This window comes from Perca fluviatilis, chromosome 17 (assembly GCF_010015445.1).
Source record: "Perca fluviatilis chromosome 17, GENO_Pfluv_1.0, whole genome shotgun sequence".
Taxonomy (NCBI): Eukaryota; Metazoa; Chordata; class Actinopteri; order Perciformes; family Percidae; genus Perca; species Perca fluviatilis.
The window spans coordinates 30,528,693-30,542,857 of NC_053128.1; the positions used below are offsets into that span (position 1 = coordinate 30,528,693).

The 14,165-nt window shown below is 39.6% G+C and overlaps 1 protein-coding gene across 1 annotated transcript in view; it reads left to right on the forward strand.

The window, feature by feature from the left end:
- Window positions 1-13,841, forward strand: part of scarb1 (scavenger receptor class B, member 1) — a 30,573-nt gene extending 16,732 nt beyond the window's left edge. Inside the window, exons 10-15 of the mRNA XM_039779064.1 lie at window positions 2,667-2,740; window positions 2,901-2,952; window positions 4,446-4,592; window positions 6,119-6,169; window positions 9,499-9,565; window positions 12,929-13,841. Coding sequence (XP_039634998.1) covers window positions 2,667-2,740; window positions 2,901-2,952; window positions 4,446-4,592; window positions 6,119-6,169; window positions 9,499-9,565; window positions 12,929-12,936 — 399 coding nt within the window. The 3' untranslated portion in view covers window positions 12,937-13,841. The remainder of the gene's footprint in view (window positions 1-2,666; window positions 2,741-2,900; window positions 2,953-4,445; window positions 4,593-6,118; window positions 6,170-9,498; window positions 9,566-12,928) is intronic.
- The last annotated feature ends 324 nt before the right edge of the window (window positions 13,842-14,165 follow it).

Here is a 14,165-nt window from a genome sequence, read left to right on the forward strand (position 1 = left end):
CCCCCAACGTCGACTTCAAGGCAGCGCTGCGACCGTCGACTTCAATTCAAGGCACCTAACCCTAACCATTTGTTCCTGTATCTCGCCCTCCCCCACTGAATAGATTTATTAAAAGATGCCTGTGTGAATGGTGGAAGGTCCTGCAGTTGTGTGGCAATGACTGTGTCGTAGTGGTCCCTAAGTATGTTCATGATATTGTGCATCCACGTGTCTGTGTTGAGTTTAACCAGGTCCAATGTGTTATTGTTCGGTGAAGAGGGTTTGATGAAAGATGTGAGTCTATTAATTTGTCTCATCATTCCCTGTGGGAAGGTGCCTATGTGCAGTGTGTTATTTATGATTTCTGAGTGCTGGATGGCCTGTAGAAGTTTGAAATATGCAACCCTGCCATTGCCTAATCCTAGTGCCTTCCAGGCAATGATGTTGGAGGGCTTAAAACACCAAACACCACTCGTAAACCCATCTATTGAACAGCCTTTAAAGGATTGCTTACTCTAAGCGATACACACACACACAGGTTGTGTCCATCTCAAATTAACTGCCAAGGTAATGCCTGCTAACTTGGAACCTTCAAATAATTTTAGCGTTTAAGTGTGTGTATGTATGTGTTTGCCAGGATACTGCTGTACGGTGCGAATGAACTTCTGGGGCTCAGGGACATTTCATTTCCTGCAGTTCAAGCAGTACCTTTTTGATTTCCGTCTCTCACTCGCCAGATGTTCCCAAACATGAAAGCCGGGTATTTGTGTCACTGAAGGTTGAAATGCCTGCGGAAACATTGTGGCACGAAAGAGCTGCAAGAAAGCAGTAATGATGTCAGTAGCAGTTTTTGGCACGGGCGAACCGGCATATTTACATGTCACATGGGCGCGCAGAACTTAAAAACAAACCGATAACGAAAGGGGGAAAAGCAAAAGGGGACCACGAGCCTCCTTGAGCTCATCACTTTTATGCATGATAAGGATCTATTCTATATGGTTTTTGTATATTCTTAATATTTTATATTGTTGCTCTCTGCTCTTGTTACATTTTTTATGATTGTATATATTTTTGTGTGTACACATTTATGTAAATACTATACGATATATATATATATATATATTTATTTATTTATTTATTTATTTATTTATTTATTTTAAGTTCTGATAACCTATACTGTCATATTTTGTGCAGAATTGTGTTCATTGTCTTTTGGCAATGTTGGAGGTGGAGATTGTGCACCTTAAAAAGTGTGTTTCCTGTTGTAATTGCAATAGTTAAATAACTGGATTCTCATTTGTGCAATTGAGAAATATAATTTTCTATTTCACTTATGTTGTTATAATAAAATATAACTGTTAACTTTTATCTTTTTTTGGGGGGGTGCACGCTCGAAAGGGGTCTCATCCGGGGTGTCATTCAATGTAGAACCGCCACTGAATGATGTCCAAGCCTTTTGTATAAAAACAGTCAGATTTATGAATCGCAACCAACATACAGTAGAAGATAACAGAACAACGCAAATGCATGATTTTTAAATTCTGCTAAGCATTGCTGAAACAAATACGCCAGGAAACAATCTGAGAAAAGACAGAGACAGAGTAGTGGATCCAAATTTGCCTCACTGCCAGCTACAGAAAACCCTCCCTGGTTTTAGTAATTAACAGACATTAACTCCAGTCCGTTGGGTCTGAGCTGGAGGTCTGGACTGGGCTGCACCACAACTTGTTCTGCCAGGAAAAACTTTTTTTTAAATGATTGGTTTTGTTTTCCTGGTTTACTTGCGGGCTGAACTCCACTGCCCAGAAAAATGAACACTTGAACAAACATAATTCATCACATGTCATTTAGCTGACGCTAACAGGTAACAAGACAATCTGTCCAATCTGAGTTTTCTGTTGCACGACTAAAACAACTTCTGAACGTACACATGTTCCACCAAAACAAGTTCCTTCCCGAGGCACCGTGGCTCCGTCCGGCGCTTAGCACCGTCCCTAGACGATTGTGATTTGGTTTAAAGAAATGCCGATAAACCAGAGCACGTTTACACTCCGATCCCGGGAATGCCGTGTGGACTAGCCAGACCCTCCTTTGCAGCGCTGTGGAGGAAGAACTGGCGAGAGCGAGACTACCTCCACCGGTGCGTAAGAGAGCACATTCAGTATGTTCACCGGGAACGCGCTTTTGTGCCAGCTGGGCTAGGCCGGCGTTGTCATTTGCTTTTGTGTACTTGCGCAGACAATGTTCCTGCCTTTTTTAGTTCTGCTGAATGAACGTGAGTTTCATGTTCGGGTGTCCACGCACTTTCAGCCGTGTACTGTTTACTGCGTTGAGGAGAAACTCTTCGTAGCTGAAATTACTCAAAGCCTGGCTGGCACTTTGTATAAGGTCTTGGAGAGTTATAACTAAGACAACGAATGTCGTTTTCACTGTTACATCTCACTTATTGAGTTTTGTTTTAGGTAGTGGAGTCCATGGGTGAACTATTTGATGTTAAAACTGTACTTCTCTAAAATCCTCAAAAGATCCCCAGAAGAATCCCTAACGCATGAGGATTTCCTTCTTTTGTTTAGGGTTTTCTGTTACATGGGAACATTTTACATGTTCAAATACAAGTTAATGAAGTGAACACTGACAGATTTTATTATTTCCCATATGAGATTTATCACATTTCTTTTCCTTTCCAGCTAACGGGCGTTCCTCTGAATGTGTCCATTCGCCTGCAGCTCAACCTCTACATGAAGAGAGTGTCAGGAATTACGTAAGGAAATAATTCCCTAATCTACCATCATGCCTTTAACATTTGTCATGTATTGTGTTTGCATCTGTTTGTATCGTTCAATATGACAAGACACTTCCCGCTTTCCTTTGCATTCACCATGCAACCTTGGAGTTTAAAGCGAAATGTTTTGCCTTTGTAGAGAAACTGGGAAAATTTCTGAGGTGGTGATGCCAATGATCTGGTTTGAGGAGGTAAGCGAATTAATAATTGTATTTACAGAGAGTCTTTCTTACAGATACAGACACGTTTGGTGTTCTAAAAAAACAGAAAGAGAAAGTTCTTACTGTCCAATTTTTCCCGTGTTTCATCACGGTTTCTTCTTAGTTGGGGATATTTGCTTTGCTTCAGTTTCCACAAGAGTTGCCAGAGTTTGAAAACCACAAAATATCCTGTTTCTAATTTAGGCCTCAAAGTCTCAAAAGGAATCAAACTAGGCAATACATCACACAGAAAGTTTCTTTATTCTGACGACTGAACATGTAATGTAGGGATTTGCACTTTGTATGTTAGTTCAGCATTTTCTCCTTAAAGATAAGAAGTTAACAAGTCAGTTTGTCTCTTTCCATTTAAACTTGGGCAAATTCTTAAAAGAGTGTCTCGTGGCCGCTGATAACCCCATTAATTGTGCATCAGTTGCCATCGCTATCTGCCCCGTCTCAAGGTCCGATTCACAAAAGATATTGCTCTAATAATATTACAGCGCAAACACGCCCATACAGTGTAATTTGCCCTTTTTTTTTCCTTCTTCTTCTTCTTTTATGTCTGATTGTTATTATCCATGTGACAAAGTATGAAGGTTGCCTTTGTGCAGCAGAACATAGAAAATGTTCAGAGAGCAAAACTTTGGGCGTGGAATCAAAAGTGACCGACAGATTTAAAGAGTAACTGTGTTTTTCCAGTCCAGTATTAAGCAAGACAAAACAAGCTGCAACATTAACGGGCAATTGCACACCGTCAGTTAGCGTCCACTAAAAGTTCAGTTTTTGCCGCTGACAGGCTCAGATTATTATTCTAAGTGTCTGACCACATTATGGAAAGGATCCCTACAGAGATAGATCTTTTTGTTAAAGAGTAAGATCCTTTTTGTTTAACATGAAACGGCCCCGAAATCCAGTGGCGGCTGCTGGTCTTTCCAAGAGGGGAAGCTCATTTTCGGCCTACATCAAAAAATCCAATTAAGCGCTCCTGAATTTTACCTGCACTATCCACATAGCAAACCTAATCACTTGTTTCATCCACCTGCCATCCCAAAACGGGAGCATCTGGAATTTCATTTCTGATCTCATCAGAAACGGTGGCTACAAGAGCAGAGATCGAGTCATTTTGAATAGTATGGCACATACCAGAAAACCCAGGTGAGGACTTGAATTGTGTGGACAGGACAGAGTCATATTTAGTTAATGTTTCTGTGAACTCCCTGTAATTCCCCTTGTTGGATGATTCACTACTCTCATCATGTCCCCTAAATGACTGCTCCTGCCAAGCAAGGATGTCACATCAATGAGGCGGTTTAGGAAGGCCCTGTTTCATTATGTTTAGCCACTTGAATGCGAGCACCACCCTAAGGAGTGCATTTCAACCTTTGCGGTTGCTTTGTGAATTTGCCCCTCAGTTGTGAAAAAAACCGAAGCCATTGTATAATTCTGTAATCCACCACTATGTATTGTTGTCATTTCCTCCTCAGAGCGGCTACATAGATGGCCCCATCCTCACCAACTTCCACACAAACCTGGTTATCCTGCCGTCTGTGATGGAGTACATGCAGTACGGCTTCATCACCCTCGGCCTGGTTACCATAGTAATCGCCGCCCTGGTGCATCACAAAGTGAAGGTAAAGCTGCCACACAGCATGCAGGCTGCTGTGTGCCGTTATGCTTTTTTTTTTTTTTTAACTGCATGTATCACTTCGCACAGTTGCGCACGTTCTCCCATAAACAGATGGAAAAAGCAGCAGAAGGGGAATTCATTGAGGGTGCACTGATAATATGGTATTAAGAGTAAAGCTTAGATCATTTATCTTCAATATATTATTAGTCTAACCTGATTTTGGTTTATGTTTGTGTCATTTTCTGCTTAAACAGCAAAGAAAAAAGGTTCAATACTGCAGTATGAATACACAGTTTCTCAAAAACATGTCATCAAATCATCATGTCATCAAATCATCATGTTCTTAAAAGGTTCAAAAAGTTTGCATTAAAGGACAATTGCGTTTTATTACAACACTGGTAAACATTATGAGTGATACGAATTGTGAGCAAAACTACAAAAACACGACCCAAGTTGTAACAAACCAGAGTTGGCTCAAAGTTTAAGTCTGTTTTCCGAATTATTGGCTTTCCTTATCGTCAACAAATCTCCACGAAAAGACCCAAACCAACAATGTGTTAAAAATACCCCGCAGATATTTAAAAAAAAGTCTCAGTAATTTCCTAAAACGGCTGCTCACTGTTGTTTTTTAATCAAACAAACAGGAGGAAGCTACGTCGTCCAAAAATAGACTTAACCCTTGTGTTGTCTTCCCGCCCAACACCACCACCACTGTTTTTATAAAAAAAAAATATTTAAAATTAAGACTTTTTGGTCGTCTTTTCACAATGTTTTTTTTGTCACTTTTCCTGACGTTTTTTTGTCACTTTTAGGGTTGTCACTTTTTTTTTGTCACACAAAACACCCAAATTCAATTAAAGTAGTGAAGTGCTCATTTCTTTCACTTGTGAAGCACAATGTATTTTTTTGGACAATTTGGTTGAAAGAAACCCCTGATTTCTGAAAAAGAAACGTTTTGTGAAAATGGGTCAAATTTGACCACGAGGACAACCGGAGGGTTAAATGCAATAGAACAGTACTTTAAAGTGGCACGTTTTTGTATAATGACCCATAACGTATTGATCAGTGAGCTTCAGAGGTGCTGGGCTAACTAACTAACTAACTAACAGTCTTTATGCTAAGCTAGGCTACCTCCTGGTCGTACAGATATGAGAGTGGTTTAAATCTTCTTATCTTCTTCAAGAAAGTAAATAAGCGTATTTCCCAATAACTTAAGAAACGTGTCCAGTAGCTGAATGTCCATTATGTCAGCGTCATCAGTTAGTTTGTGTTATGTGTTATGAAATGCATCACGCTTCATGTTGTATAATTTCATAAATCGGACAGTAAAAGTTCATGAGTGTGTTATCAGCCAGTGTTGACATGACATTATCACATCACTGCTGTAGTGTTTTTATGGTCTGGTGTATCAGCGGCCCATTAACAACACTGACAGTGAGACGACATGTTTGCTTAGAGGTTGTTTTCTTAGCGCTGGCAGGTTTTTCATATCGTGATTTAGAAGTTGGTTTTGATGCTTTATGTTTGCAGAGGTCTCGTACCAATTTGACAATGACTTCCACAGGAGTGGACAACCCTGCGGTGTGTAAAACTCTCAGCTCCTAAACAATCTGATCTCAATCATCCAAAATCCAAATTAAATTTTTGCTTGTTTTTTTTTAGAGCGATGTGATTTTTTTCTTTTAAAACGAATCCTTGTTGTACGTATATTTGAGTGATTTCTTGTTAATTGAAAGAGTTGCCGTCCGTGTTTATTAATTGATTTACGAAACTGCTGCCTCACAGCTGGTTGTGGATCATGCTTCATCAGATTTACAGCTTTCAGGGGCTTGTTAAGTGGGTTAAAGAGTTAGTTTGTTTAGTTTTGCAGTAGCTATAATGTTGAGCTTTATCGTCCTCTGAGCATCCTTCAACGTAGTCTCGCTTTGCCAGACCTTCCTCCACAGCGCTGTGGCAGAGGATCTTGCAAGTCCACACACGCATTCCAGGATGGGAACGTGCTCTGGTTTATTGGCATTTCTTTAAACCAATCACAATTGTCTTGGGCGGCGCTAAGCGCCGGGCGGAGCAACAGTGCCTCTGCAAAATAGCCTCTGGAAGAAACTTGTTTTGGTGGAACATATGTACGTTCAAAAGTAGTTTTAGTCGTGCAACAGAAAACTCGGATTGGACAGATAGTCTAGCTAGCTGTCTGGATTTACCCTGCAGAGATCTGAGGAGCAGTTAACCATAGTCCTCACAAATCAGCCAGAGTTTAAAATACCAACTCTAAGAAAGTGGAAGGTAACGGACATCCGGACGAAAATAAAGGACGTACGGCAGAATTTCTGGCAGCACCGGAGCAATCCCAGAAGTGGAACGTCGTGGATATACAGTAGACTACCTTCAACTAGACTTGAGACGATTAGGGTTGGGTATTTTTTTTAAATATTCTATACCGCTACCGGTACCGTGACTTCGATACAGATTCCTAAATGATACTTTTTCCATACAAATTTTATAAAACAAAAATAAATCGCATCATTACAGCACAAATCTTGTATTACATAAAATGTTATTTTCCAGTTCCTACTACATGGGCCATGTCTCTGTGTAACGAGACAAGTTTTTCCTGTGTGTCTCTATGACGTGTAACGTTAGACAGCCAATCACAGACATTATTAGACCTTGGCAGAAGCATGCTATGTGCTGATTAGCTCACTGACGCTGATGAGATTTACTCCTTAAGGAATTTAAATAGGGTATTGAATGTCGAGGAATTTTTCAATACTCGATACATATTAGGCAATTCAGTCGGTGCCAAAAAAGTATTGAATATTGTACCCAGCCCTAGAGACGATGAAGAAGTTTTCTCAGATAAATCCCGGACAATGTCCAAAGAATCAGGTCCGATAATTGTTTACCTTTCACACATGAAGCATACAATGAAAGATTGTCCATGTCAGACGCGTTCCCACTTCCTGTAAATCCTCCGTTTGGTTAGAGCGTGTAGGCAGCAGGACTTGACACGGACATGACTCGGTTCCTAATCTGTTCATAAACAACCGAGTCTCTTGCCGTTCCTTGAATCTGTCTGATGCTTTCGGCGTCGGTCCTTACTGACAGAAGTTCTTACATCTCACCATCTCTCCAGTTAGACATTTTCGTTGCCGTCTTCGTGTAAATCACCCTTTTTCTACTATACCCTCGGATGTTTGTTTTGGTTTTGCCTAAATCAATAGAACCGTCTCACTCCCACTCGCTCGCTGTGAATTCTCCGGGCAATGAGCTGTTCTATTCACACTGTGGGACATTACAGAGACTTTCTACTCAGGAGCTGGCAGGGTAAAGACTTAAAGTTTAATGTCTGGTCCAACTAATTCGGACATTTGTGTTCTCACATAAAGCTCTGCTGGGTAACTTCTAGATAATTTCAGGTGTGCAGCGCACTGTCAATTGACAGAATTTGGCAATTATTTTGAAAATTAAGTACTGGTTATTCCAAAATCCATTCCAGCCTTTTTTAAATGTGATTAATTCTTATCTTCTATGATATCGAACTAAACATCTTTGGTACCGCTGGTTTACAGAGCAAGTATCATGAATTTGTTAGCGTGGACTTTGGGAATCTGTGGTGAGAATTCCCTACTATTTTTAAACATTGTTACAGCTCCAAAGATTCATTGATTAATTAAGAGAAAATTGTTATTCGCAGCGCTCAACAATGCACAACTGATGAAATTGCGAGATGTGAACAGATTTCTAGAAATGTTCAAGTCCAACTGCAGTTAAATTTTGATCACACGTGAGAGCAGTCTCACGTTCACCGAGTAGTTTAATGTTCGCCAGTTAGCCCAACAGTTTGTGCTACACAAACACGATGCTAATGCAGGGATAGTCTTTGTAATGGCTAAATATTTTATTATAAACAGTATGTCCAGCTCTTGTGTTTTTGGGGAATCCTTTAAATAAGAAACTCCCTTCATGATGTAGAATAAAATACACTTTATTGTCCTCGAGGGTAAATTTGTCTTGGGCGTAGCGCTACAATCTGTTGCTTCACAACACAAACATGTCACAGAGAAACCATTGTTAAATCAACATAAAACAACATAAGATCAACAAAGCATCTTAGTTCAGTTTAGTTCAGTTCAATTATATTAATATAGCACATTCATAGCTGACCAAAGTGCTTAACAAGCTCAAAAATCCCCAAATGATAATATACACAAAAAATACACAATACAAAATAACCAACAGTAGAAAAAAGGACAAGGTGTCAAAGCTCAACTTGAATTGAAAGCCAACGAATAGTAGTGGGTCTTAAGCAAGGACTTGAACGTTTCAACGCTCCGAGCTGTTCTTATATGAATAGGTAAACTATTCAAATCCATAGGATATGAAGGAAGGACACAAATGACTGTACAGCCAATACAACATCTTAAAAAGTGACTAATAATTAAAGTGCAAAAAGTGCTGGTGTATTTATTGCACTTTGCTCCGTTGTGCTAAGATTTACTATTGGAGTTCAGCTGCTCAATGTAGCATTTGTTGATCCTCATCAGAAGTCTCAGTTGGTCGATTTTCAAGCATATTTCAGGTTTCGTTCATTATTTTTCTGCATGATAATCTGACCATTAAAAGGGCTGTGGAGGCAAACAGACCGAAACACTTCACATTTAAATGTGTATGTTGAAAGAGGCTGAACTAACCAATCACACTCTGTCTAAATTGACTGCATGGTCGAATCGATTATACCCAGAAATGAGTCCTTTGCATGAATTCTACTATCCCTGCACACCCACAATCTAAAATACCACTTTATGCTGCTTGTTTTCACGACGTAACGACTCAAATCAAACCAGCACCTACTTGTAATCGTTTGTATTTTCTGATTGGCTGATGTGTGAGACATTTTGGTCGTCTTTTAGGCCTCCTTTACAGAAAATGGTGCACATTACCAAGAAAGAAAGGAGAAATGTACCATAAATAACTCAGGTGGGTGTACACACAAAGGCATACACGTGTATAAATGTACTCATTTCTTTTGCGCAGTTGTGGTCAAGCTCTCTGTTACTGGGTATTATGTTAAAAAGTTTCTAATTTATTAAATAATTGCTTAAAGCATTTAAACCAACTTTTGTGTTGGAGTTTGCAACATTCCAAAATCTTAATTTTGACTTAAAATTTTTTATTTTCACTGTAAATGCATATCTGTTCCAAATATCACTTATCGCTTTTATTAACCAGCGTCGGTCAGTGTACAGTAAAGGCAATGAGTCCGTGTTACCTTATTTGACAGAAATCTATGCATGTTGCTGTTATTTCTGACAATTTCATAAACAAAAATGTATATTATGCTTGAGTACTCCAATTAACAAAACTGGTTAAAAAAATATATAATAAATATTATTTAAATAAATCAGTGGGAGAGTCCGGTACAGCCTGACTTTGTACGATAAGCCTGAGATTATCTGTCATATTCAAGTTTATGTTCTGCAAAAACTAATTTTTTAAAATCTGTCTGGGACCGCAAAACATATTTGAGCCTTTATAATGAGAGTAACACAGTATATTAAGTCTAAATTAGCCTATAAACATTACTAGTTTATCTATCTATTCTTTAATATGGGGATGTTTGTTGCCATTTCCGTCCCAGACAAAGTTGCAGTATACTTCAGATTAAATTGAATTGAGTGTGTTCTTACAGACATAATGGCCTGCCATTATGTGTTTGCAACCAAACACAAGCACTAAATTTGGCGTTCCTCCTCTTTACTCGCCCTGCGATCGTTTGCAGGGAGAATATCGGCGCTGAAATAGCGGCCGAAAACCTTGAATGTACAGTAGTCCGAAACCATAGCTTTTCAGGAAATGAAAAAGGGCTAATTCTAAAACATTTTCTTGAGCTATTTCACTCACCACAAAATCACCTTGTCATGGTTTTTAAATATTTGTAAAACGCACAGACACACGTAAAGGGTGAGCAATAGCATTGATTAAAGATTCTGTAGGTAAGCCTTATAAAACTAACTTTCTGTCATATCTGCTGAAACTGACCCTATGTTCCAGTAGAACTACATGAAGCAGGTCATTAAATAAATCCAGCTCCTCTGGCTCCAACTACAGCCTGGAGTGGGATTTGCAAACATCCACCACTCCCTGTTCAGATGCACCAATCAGGGCCAGAGGGGGGTGTCTAACTGTGTGTCAGTCACTGCTCATACACACACATTCATTCTCCCTTGTGGGGGGAGGGGCTTAGGAGACCGTTTTGGGCTTTAGCGGAAAAAGGGAGAAGGACTGAGAAGTTGTCAATATTCAAATTCTTTGGATAAGTCCTGGATCTTCACAGTCCTACCTACGGCACCTTTTAATGAACAAAAAATATTTGAACGACATATGGAGATACAAGGTTTCTGCCCGACAACGACTATGTTTTTCGAGTCCACCCGCAGAGTGATACCAACACTCACAGCAGTCTTTGACCTGAATAATTTATTGAAATTGAAGTATTTTGTGGTTCATCTAACACAAACAAATGCATATGTTTTTGGTTAAAAGCAAATTAAATGCAGGATAGAGGGGTTTCCTTTGTAAATGCATGAAAGGGAACAATGTTGACAGCGACGGGAAAGGAAAACCGGTCTGAATATGAAATAGAAAATGTTTTCTGTGAGGATGTAAGCTGCAAACTGTCTTGTCTGATGCATAATTATGTCTGTCCTTTTTAAAACAATTTTATTGAAGAGCCTTTCCTGATTTAATTTGAGCTTGAATCTCCTTTTGTTTCTGTCTTTTATTTCTTTGAAAAATGTTTTTTTCTATTCTTACCTACACTGTACAGGATATTATACACCAAATAGTTTTATTTTGCTGTTTTGTGAAGCACTTTGTAACGTGGATTTTGAAAAGTGCTCTACATACATTAGCTGCACCGATGAAATTCCGGTGTTCCGATGTTTTGTTGAGGTTTTCCCCTTTTGTGACCGGGGAAAAGGAAAAAAAATACTAAAAATAATAACCGTTTTAAAGTCATTCATCCCTTAATTACACTTTCTTTGAATGAGAACAAATTCAATCATACAGATTTATGAAACAACCTGCATTTGCTAGCGGACTGTTTTCCAAATCTGACCGAATAAAACAACACATTAACGTAAAATCGGGTCACTGCCATTGGTGAATGCCATCTTGTTCGCTGATTGGCCGATGGCAGACAACGAGGCGAATATCGGCCAAGACCGATGTCTTATAGTACGTGTCCATATGCATGTTGTTTCACGGCAGGGATCGCACCGCTTCCCAGCATTGCACACTAGTGAGCTGGGGTCAGCCCTATGTCCCCACTTTTCTAAGATTTTTCTTAAAATTAGGTCCCATGTTCCCACTTTTCTAAGATTTTTCTTAAAATTAGGTCCCATGTTCCCACATTTCTAGGATGTTTTCAAAATTTGGTCTTGTGTTCCTACATTTCCCTTCAATTTAAGCCCTATCCTCCCACAACATTTTTTAGGGTTAGGGGGATAAAATCTGATACAAATTTATGACAAAGGAAATGTGGGTACATAGGGCCTAATTTTGTAAAAATCTTAGAAATGTGGGAATATAGGGCTGTGGGAACATAGGCACGCTTCCTGTGAGCTTGCAAGCAAAGAAAACAGTCTACACTCTACAACCACAGTGGCTGCAACTGATTGGACAAAAATCCACGTATGGCTGTCTGCTCCCGGATTTCAAAACCGACCATCATTTCTGAATTGTTTCTGAAAACATTTTAAGCGAGAAATAGGCCATGCAGTTGCCGAATCCGTCTTCGTTTCAGATGGACAAAGATTTCAGTCAACTTTTGAGAGGAGCCGAGCCGGCCGCTCCTCATTTGCATGAAGTTGCCTGGATTCAACTTTATGCAAATAACTCCAAATTTCCCGCGAAGCTACCAGAATGCATTGCACGGCTGCTCCAGTACAAATGAATGGGAAGCGTTGAAATGACGCTGACGTACCATCACTGATACATCAGTGCCTCCCTATATCTTATTATAATGTCTAATTTTCAGTGGTTTTTCACTTGGGGTCGAAAGCCAGAGCCTTCAGCTGGTTCGTGGCAATATTTCTGCCCGATGATATTCCCCAATAAAGCTTGTTTCATTTGAGATACGACTCAAAACGAGATGTGTTCAAGACTCTTTTTCACTTAACAAGATATTTAAGATGCATCATCTAAAAACAAGTCCCTGTATCTCACGGAAATATCCGAAATTACGCTAAATGTTATTAGATATTTTGACTAGAAATTAGATGAATATACGTGGTAAGAATTTGCTTAACGCTCTTTCTCTTTCTTTTGGTCCCGACACAGAGAAGTAAACGTGAAGGTGGCACCCTATCAGATGGAAACCCAAGCACTTCAACCGGAGAGAAAGATCCACTGCTAGAAGATGATGCAGACTGACACACACACACACACACACACACACACACACACACACACACACACACACACACACACACAGCTGGCGTTGTGGACTCCCTCTCGGCCATTATTCCAAACTTGAACTGAAACACTGACACATGGTGCTCCGCTCGGTATATTTCAATGAGTCTTGCGCACAAGTGAAGCGATGCCATATTTTTTTACCTTTCTGTGACGTTGATGACGCTCCAACACTCAAAGACTCGCTTCATTAAGTCTGCGTCGAAGCAGTCGGGGTTGAAACACAACATGTTAAGATGCTCTGTCATTTAAAACCACTTTTATTTTGTACAAAAACTACCACAGAAAACACTATTTCCAATTCATTTTGCTCTGCTCACGGTTCGATGATCAGAAAAATGTCATAGTTGTATCACTTCATTAGTAGACAGTTACTGTGCTGGCTGTTTTCCTGTGATTTTTAAAGAAATGTTTCTGCATCAACAACAAGGGAACTGACGGGCAGAACGGCTGACTGCCTGGTGTGAAGTATTTTACTACCGTTGTGCCTTTTTATCAAGGAGGAAACTCTTCTGGCTCACCTCCGGGTCTTTGTATTTAATGTGACTGTTAAACACTGGGGAGTTAAAATCAAAGAATCAAACGCTCCTCTGTCAATCAGTGAGTTCAGAAGAGCAGACTCATTCCTATTTGTTTACTACTGTCCTCTGTAAAGGTGTGAATATATTTCGTGAAATGGACGTGAATGATGACGTTGGTGTCAAATATCTCCTTTATTATGAAGAAGTGAATGAATGAAGAGAAACTTAGAGGTAATAAATGTTTGTTTAAAATCCTACCTATGAACGTGTGCTCTCTGTTTTGTTCTCTGGGTGTCTTGAATGGTCCCCTAAATTCCCTTCATAAATCATTTCATCTGATTTCGTGGGGAATCAGACCTGGGACAGGCGTTCTTCTCGGTAATGGTCTCATTTGCGTCAGTATTGAAGTAAAGCCGTTCCATAACCAGTTAAACAACACTGTGTAGCTGCTTTTATACAGTGACTAAAAGAGCTATTAAACGACTGATTAATAATTTCAATTGTTTGCTAGTTTTTTTAGCCGTTCTAGCACACGGCTATAGGGATACCGATATCGGTCAGTTGGTCGTTCCACCACTTTG